Source organism: Morchella importuna, assembly GCF_003444635.1.
Source record: "Morchella importuna strain M04M26 chromosome Unknown Morimp01GS025, whole genome shotgun sequence".
Classification (NCBI taxonomy): domain Eukaryota; kingdom Fungi; phylum Ascomycota; class Pezizomycetes; order Pezizales; family Morchellaceae; genus Morchella; species Morchella importuna.
Genome location: NW_025763422.1, coordinates 666355 through 674155, shown reverse-complemented (window position 1 = coordinate 674155; position 7801 = coordinate 666355). Strand labels below are relative to the sequence as shown.

Sequence of the window (7801 nt, the reverse complement as noted above, 5' to 3'; positions counted from 1 at the left end):
GGAACGAACGAAGGATTATCATTAGTAGCCACCAACACCAGCCACCGCCACAACCCTCACATGCTTGTAGACGCCAAACCAAGCCTCCCCACGCACCAACCACTACAACCTTCCCGCTACCAATTTTTTTCTATTCAAAAAAAACTCTAAGAGACCGCCGTAAGTCTATCTCTTCCACTGTTTTCAAGGTACAAATGCTTAGCCATGGTGGACAGCAGTGTTGCTGCATCAACGCCACCTTCCAAATCGCTGTACGTTGACAATCTCGCTAGATCTCGCCGTGAGGCGCTGTGATCTGTATCAACCCCCTGTCCAGGAGTTGCTGCTTGAGACTATTGCTAGGCCTAGGAATTCATGAGTCTAGGATAGTTTAATGGATGGTCTTTACCTCACCTAAAAAGTCTAGGACTGGATCGGAATACGTGATACAGCCCTGGGGGTGCCGCCTCAGTCGGATCTAATTAGAAGCAGCTTTTGATCTTTCAAACATATGGAACTTTTTTAGGTACATATTATGATTGGGGTTTATATTGAATTAGTGGAGTCTAGACACAAGATGTCGATGCAAAATATCGAGATAGTATCACCGGGCCATTTCTAATTGAGGTAAGAAACATCATCACATTTAAATTTATAGTATCAAGGGGGTAACGAAAGACAAGGCAATCAACACACCCCGCTCACAGATGCGGCCAAAACTCGTCCCATCGTACTGTCTTATACGCTCCCACCGGCAGACTTCTCAAGCAAATAAATGTCTCCACGAGAATAAACGCTCTTGCCCCGCAATAAACGATCACAAAAAGCGCTGCCACAAGCAGCGCTACTGCCAATGGGACCTTGGTCACCTCACGGAACTGCTTATTGAACCTCTCAAAAATCTTCTCCCACATCTGAACGCAGCCTCCGACCGCTAAGACGAAGCCAGCTCCCGAGATAAAGACCCCAAGAGCGATCGCACCGAGGAACTCAACATAACACAAAATTCGCAACCTAAGGGCGAGTTTCATTATTTTTCGGTGACCCAGAATGCCGCCGTAGATAACACCGCCCATTGCCCCGAGAGGCGCGGCCGCAATGGGGATAGATAAAGCAGGCAGGAAGACCACAACCGCGATCACCGTTATCATGCTATATAGGATATCAAGCGGGTTCCCAATCTGGGCACCCTTGTATTTGCCGAGATCGCGGGTTATGATGATTTTTACTCCCCATATCGCGGCGCTTCCCAGGCCTGGGACCGCAACGATACAGGCAGAGGCACGCCATAGCCATCGTTCGATGGTAGTAGGAAAGTATGCGTTCCATAGACTGGCATGAATACCTCCATATATAAGGCAAAGCGGTATCAAAACCACCACCAAGGATCTAAACTTGAACCTTCCTGGTAATGTCGTGATATCTTTAATTTCCCAGATTTTCGCGCAGCATTTTAGACCCAATGCTCTCCTAGCATCTGCGCGGATATGACCGTACTCGTCACTGGTGCGCTCAATTTCCTTTTTTCCTTTTTTCACCCGCCTATGTTTTCCCCGCTCAACCTCTGGGGCTATTGATGACTCGACCTTAGGTGCGTCATCACCGGATACACCCTCGGCAGAGGTCGTATGAGCACTAGAAGTGGATGTTTCTGGTTTTCCAAGAACCTCTTTAGGATCCTTGCTCTGCTGTATGAATAAAAGAGAACAAACAGCCTGGTCCTCGAGAAAGATATTAAGTGGTATTGGCATCCCAGCATCGTGAGGCTTCTTCCACCAGCATGCATAGATGGCAATCATACTCATAACGTGTACAATCACATTCAGCTCGATGACCGTTATCGGAAGTCCAGCAGCCTTTCTCAACAGACAATTGGTCATCATCCACGAGGCCTGCGCGCATACCAGCACCTTAGCAAGAATGTCCGACTTCCCCTTGTCTTGAATGTCGACCTTAAGTTCTAGCAGACGTATAGGATCCACCACCCCATTTCTTACAAGGGCCATAAGCCCATAAGCGGATAACGTACGCTCGTAGGCACGGTATTTGAGATGGTCGATGGGCGAAAACGTCAAGCCTCCCATCACAATAAAAAAAGCTATCTCCATAGTGAATGTTGGCGTTTCTTCCTCAGACGGGCTCGTGAACGGCAAGAACTCTATAAACCAACGCCCCAGCCCATGAAGCCATGACGCCTCCCTCGCCTCCGAGATTCTCTGAGCCGAAAGATAGTTCTTGGTCGCTTTATCAAGGGCGGTGAGCTGCTTAAGTATGCGTTTTACACGATCGTTCCCTTCTTGTTTTGTTTCCCGAGTAAAAGGCGCGGGGCTCCTACCACTGTTCGCTTGTTCATCCTTAGACCTAGACATGTTGGCAGACTCCTCAGGGTAGTCGGCGTCCTTGAGCTCCTCAATGTCCCCCATCGCATCTTCTACCTTGTTCCGAATTTCAATTGCCACACGACGTGTTCTGGTTGCCAAAAGGCGTGGCCAGTGAGGCCAGTGTAGCCAGCGTAACCAGTGTGGCCGGTGTAACCAACTTGGCCAGCGTAACCAGCCTGGCCGGTGTAACCAACTTGGCCAGCGTAACCAGCCTAGCCGGGGTAACCAGCGTAGCCAGCGTAGCCAGCGTTTGTCGGGAGTTATACTCTCGCCAGCCTCTACCTTCGTAATCGCGTCCCGCAGAGCCGAGAGAGCCTTTACTCTGGCGTCACTGTCGCTGGGAGAGGGGCGCCGGCCATGAACAAGCACGGAATCCCGCTCCAACAGTTGGTTGGCCTTTTCCACGGCGTTATCCAAGATCTTTTGCGCTGCCTCTCGGTGCAGCCAGGCCCGGAGATTTCGTGCCGTCCTCCATTCGTTGAACGCCTCCGACAAGACAATTTCTGGCGAAAATAGTCCTAGGACTACATAGAGGGCTTTGTACCGCAGACGGTCCATGTACGTGGACCTCGCTATTATGTTTGGGTGAACTGCGGTCCAAACACATAAAGAGAGTGTGATGACGCAGGTGAACATCAAATCCATGGTTCCTCGGCCTCTAGGAGAACTAACATAACTAGGCTCATGCTCGACTAGTTTTATCCTGCCATCATTGACCGGAGCTGCGAGGGCAAGCTGCGCAGCAGCGAGGATGGCGATGGCGGCAGTCCACATCGGACCTGGCGCAGGTTGCGGGTAAGTGGTGTTGCTGCCAAAGGAATCCCAATATATATTGCCAGGCAGAAGAAAGACTTGAGTTAAATCGGACGGACGCTTATTAGACAAATGATGGAGGGAGGAGGAACGTGTGTGAGTTTATCGCTGACGAGCGCTATTTGGGAGGATGGAAAAACGCGTGGTTTTATCTCTGATGGGTGGTATTGGAAAAAGGATACAGGAAGGAGAACGGAAGAATGATTAAGGTAGGACTCGTTAGAATCACCTTCAAAAAAAACCCTCGCTGCACTTCTGGTCTGAAACCTAATGCGCAGACAACACGCGCTCACAACTTGAGCACACTTCGATCCCGGTGAACCCGCATCGAATGTGCGGGGCAGGCCGGTACTCTACTCGTAGCTTCATAGCGTTTCCGAACATGACGAATATTGCATGACATACAAAAAAATGGATTTGGCGCTTTTTTGCATGGTATGCAATAGCAGTCGTGTTCGGAAACGCTATGAAGCTACGAGTAGGTATCGACTTGTCTGGCAGACCTGATGTGGTGAGTAAATGCACTTACAGTCGCAACTCGATATGCCAAAACTCAACATGTCGGATCCCTTGCTATCCCGGATGGATTTGGCTGATACTCTCATTCCTCACCAAAATTAATCTGCTATCCCGGATTTTGGCCTTCTCGTACCGTATGGGAAACTGGCCAACTCTCTGACCCACTTGAGGGCTGACGATTCTGCAGTGTATTTCTGATAAAGTGACATGTCAGCTGCAATGATAGGGCATGCTTGGCTTCATGGGTTTCCCTTCTGCTTTGAAAATGAAGATGGCACTGAAAGACTCTATTAACGAATGTAGAGTAATCCTTATCTTCTTCTGGCGTTGTCTTACATGAAGCCAAGTTTTCCTCGCCTATATGAGCCATACATACCTCTCTAAGCTCGCCGATTACTCTACTCCGGAGTCTTTTAGCTTCAAGGGACAGGAGGTCGAGCGGGTTGAACAGAAAGTTCTGCACCTCTCTGTTCAACTCTCAGCCGCTACTCGCGCAGTAAACAAATTCTATTGCACACTCCGAAATCATGATGGAAGATCTACACTGAGCTACCGTCGTTCACAGGCATTTGGCGAATAACGCATTGACGAATTTTTATGTAGCAATCAGTGAACCAGAGTTTATCTCCTATTAGTCAAAGGGTGCACTTATTCGCCAAATGCCTGTGAACGACCTTTACTCTATCACACGACGCTTAGGCCCAGGAATTTAAGAATATGCCGGGATCTAGTCCTTTCCAAAGTGACGAATATCACTGTGCGGTTCTCCACCCTGTTCATGATTCTGAGTCCTGGCCAATGCAGCTCCTGGCTATTAGCACTCCCAAACCCAGGATCCTTGACCACGCTAACCTGGAAATCACGAGTCACCGTGCACACTCCTATGGTTGGGCTCAGGATCAGCCGCCCAACTGTAGGTTGTAGGTACATACCACTTGAGTTAAGCTTAGCCTGTAAGCCTGCGCGGTGCATGGTCATTTGTTAGCTGCGATCGATCGGCAGCACGGCTGATGCACAGGCAATTTCAAAATCTGCAAGGAAAGGTGTCACGCTAGCTATCGCCTAGGAGACGAAAGTTGTCAAACTAGCGACCTGGACCGTGCACAACTTAGTAAGGAGTTACCTTGCTTTTTACAGTGCGCACATCTTCTTCTACTATGTACTGGAATATGATTCTTCTGAGAATGAAGCAACCTGATTGGTCGAGAGTGACAGGGTATTTAGTAAGCACGACACATCAATATTTGAGCATGAAACTGAGAATATTTGAGCATGGAATCGCGAATATCTGAGCATGGAATTGAGAATATTTGGGCATGGGAGTGTAAATATTTGAGCATGACACTAAGAATACTTGAGCATGAGAGTGCACCGTTGAGTCTTTATCTTTGTATAATAATATTAAAAAGCTTTATGATTAAATAGTGATATGATATGATATAACTGAGAGTAGGAGTTGGTAGACAAGGTGGACAGTTTGTGGGAGGAGGAGCTGGAAGGGGAGTGGGAGCTGTAGCGGGAGGGGGAGCTGGAGCTGGAGCTGGAGCGGGATTGGGGAGGGGGAGGGGGAAGGGGAGAGAGGGGAGGGGGAGAAGGGAGAGTTGGAGCGGGGAGAGCTGGAGCGGGAGGGGGAGCTGTAGGGAGGTGGAAAGGATGGATTGGGGATTGGAAAAGCAGGGGGCAGGGTGGAAGGAGTTCCCTCTAAATACACACTGTATATTTACTTAATCATGATGGGTACTCATAATCCAACAACTCGCGGTCGCGAGGTGGGACACCCCTAGTATTTATGTACTAGGGTATAGCGAAAAGTGATCAGAATCTGATAAGAAAAATAAACGTATTCACCGCAACATTCACTTATCAGATTCTGATCACTTACCCTCAACACCCGGTACAGTGATCGGAATGATCTGTGGAAAACCAGGGGGGTAAAATTGTATAGCGAAATATCTGTGCACCATATAACTGATTTTTCCACTGATCCTTCCTATCGCTGTATATACCTACGCTGCATAGCAACTACAGAGCCAGGAATAATCACCACAAAAGGCTAGTGGTAGGTGAAGGAGCGAATTCGCCCGAGAGATACAAGGATTTAGGTTCACTTGCGATCGCCTAGTAGGCTGAAACATGCTCGCGATCTATTAACCTGCATATAATTGCAACAAAGCCACTCTAGCCAGGAGAAAATCTACATCTCGCCTCACTTTGAGATGCGTCTATGACAGTTATGGTTGGGGACACCTTGAGCCGGAGTGCCAAAGTTGCCGAACTTCGAGTCCCAATGGCCAACCACCACAATACATTAAAATTAAAATAGCTCTGTAGGGTGGTAGAGAAGGAGATAGATAATACTGTAACAGAACCCAATTAATTTTATCTGTTATGGTTGTTGAGCTATTGAATTTTTAAAAGTTGAGTTTTTGGTGAGAGGTTGACCGAATGTCTTACTTCCACACCAATAATTACCCGATTAGGAAGTACTTTAATACATAATTACCCGATTAGGAACATATCACCGGTGGCTGACCAATAGCTTGGCATAAATCTGCTGTCGTGGCATTTTTGGAGCGATTTCGTGCTAAGTTATTACTAGATTAGAAAGGTGATCTTCATTGGGGACCAATGTCGCACCCTTCCATCTCTAGATGTCCCCAACCATACTCCGTACTGTTGTCGTTATGAGAAAGCGTGTTCAATTCACTCGGGCTCTATTCTAACTGGCGCGGAGTTCTCCTAGCCACTCACCCTATTCGGTAACTATTCGTCAAAATAACTGCGTCTCATATACACACCTCGGCATGGGCTCAATCCACCAAGGAGATTGAGGGAGGTTGGCTCACATGACTATGGGCAAAGCCACACTTTGCCACGACAGTTGGATCTCTATGCGATTATTATTACATTACGATGCCGGTCGTGAGCATGAGGTGCAATGACAACGGCAACGGCAACGCCCGCACGCAACAACATTATCATGGTGATGATGACATTGCACGATGCCAAACCAGAAATAATCCTACCTGAAGACTGCAACACAGATGGGAGGGAGTGGAGCCTTCTACTCAATGATTACTAAACTCCTCAAAGTATCAAAGTCAACCCTTGCCAGTCCCATGACAATGTATGCGAAAACTGTTCAAGTTAAATCCATACCGAGACATGAGAGATCCAAAAGAACTACTGCAAGAGATGATAGACAGCTTTTTATCTCTAGTAGGTGAGAGAGGGAAATCCCACATGATCAACACTGTGTAATGGGAGCCGACTTTCTATACATCGCTACAATCTAATAGAATAGTTGCGGCCATGCAAGGTAGAAATCAAGTTGCAGATTATTCAAAGATACTATTGCTAGAATTCAATAATCTTTTAGTGCTCTGCTATTGAGTAGAATACTTAATAACTCTCTGAAAACTCGAGAAAATCAGACAGGTGAGCGGGAAAGGTCCTGGGTGCTAATACTCCAGAGGAATTGATTATCTAATCCTAATTCCTTACTAAAATCCGTCGATGCCTCCTGTCCGAATGGAAGCATTATTATCGCTACTCCACTTCTCACCCACCATTAGCGGGTGCTTCTGGTTCTGAAGCCAACCACGTTTAGTAAAAGGGTTTGTTGTATCAGCTACAGCGTTGGTTGTCACACAACCAGAGAGCTGCATGCATGAGCTGCCGCTCAGTTCCAAGCTTAATCATTGTTGTGGAGCTCCAGATTATTGTAGTCTTCCTACACCAGCAAAAAACGGGTTTCGCCAGGATGAATCCGCGTGCTCAGATGCCCAAATTGGTCATACACACCTAAAACCTCATCTATTACTCACAAAACCTCGCCCTGGTGCAACCAAAATGTGATTGAATTTGTTTTCTCTAACACTTTTTTCTTTTTGGAACTGTTCGTTGCAATCGTGTCCAGTTCGTTCGTGATCATGTTCAAGTTTGTTCGTATCACGGGGTCTCTAGGGGAAGGACTATAATGCCAAGGAATACTACCGAGGCGAGAATAGAATGCGAAGATATTCAGAACTACAGACTATGAGATGGGTTGACTTGATCAAGAATCAAGGTGAACCCTATGACGTGATGTAGAACAAAGTTATTTTCGT

General features: G+C 47.3%; 1 protein-coding gene across 1 annotated transcript; it reads right to left on the bottom strand.

Annotated features, from left to right (window-relative positions):
- Positions 1-680: 680 nt before the first annotated feature.
- LAJ45_07760 (uncharacterized protein) lies at positions 681-3134 on the bottom strand (the record flags this gene model as incomplete). The annotated part of the gene is made up of 1 exon (XM_046117315.1): positions 681-3134. The coding sequence occupies one exon, from the start codon at positions 3132-3134 to the stop codon at positions 681-683; it is 2454 nt and encodes an 817-aa protein (XP_045969611.1).
- Between the last annotated feature and the right edge of the window lie 4667 nt (positions 3135-7801).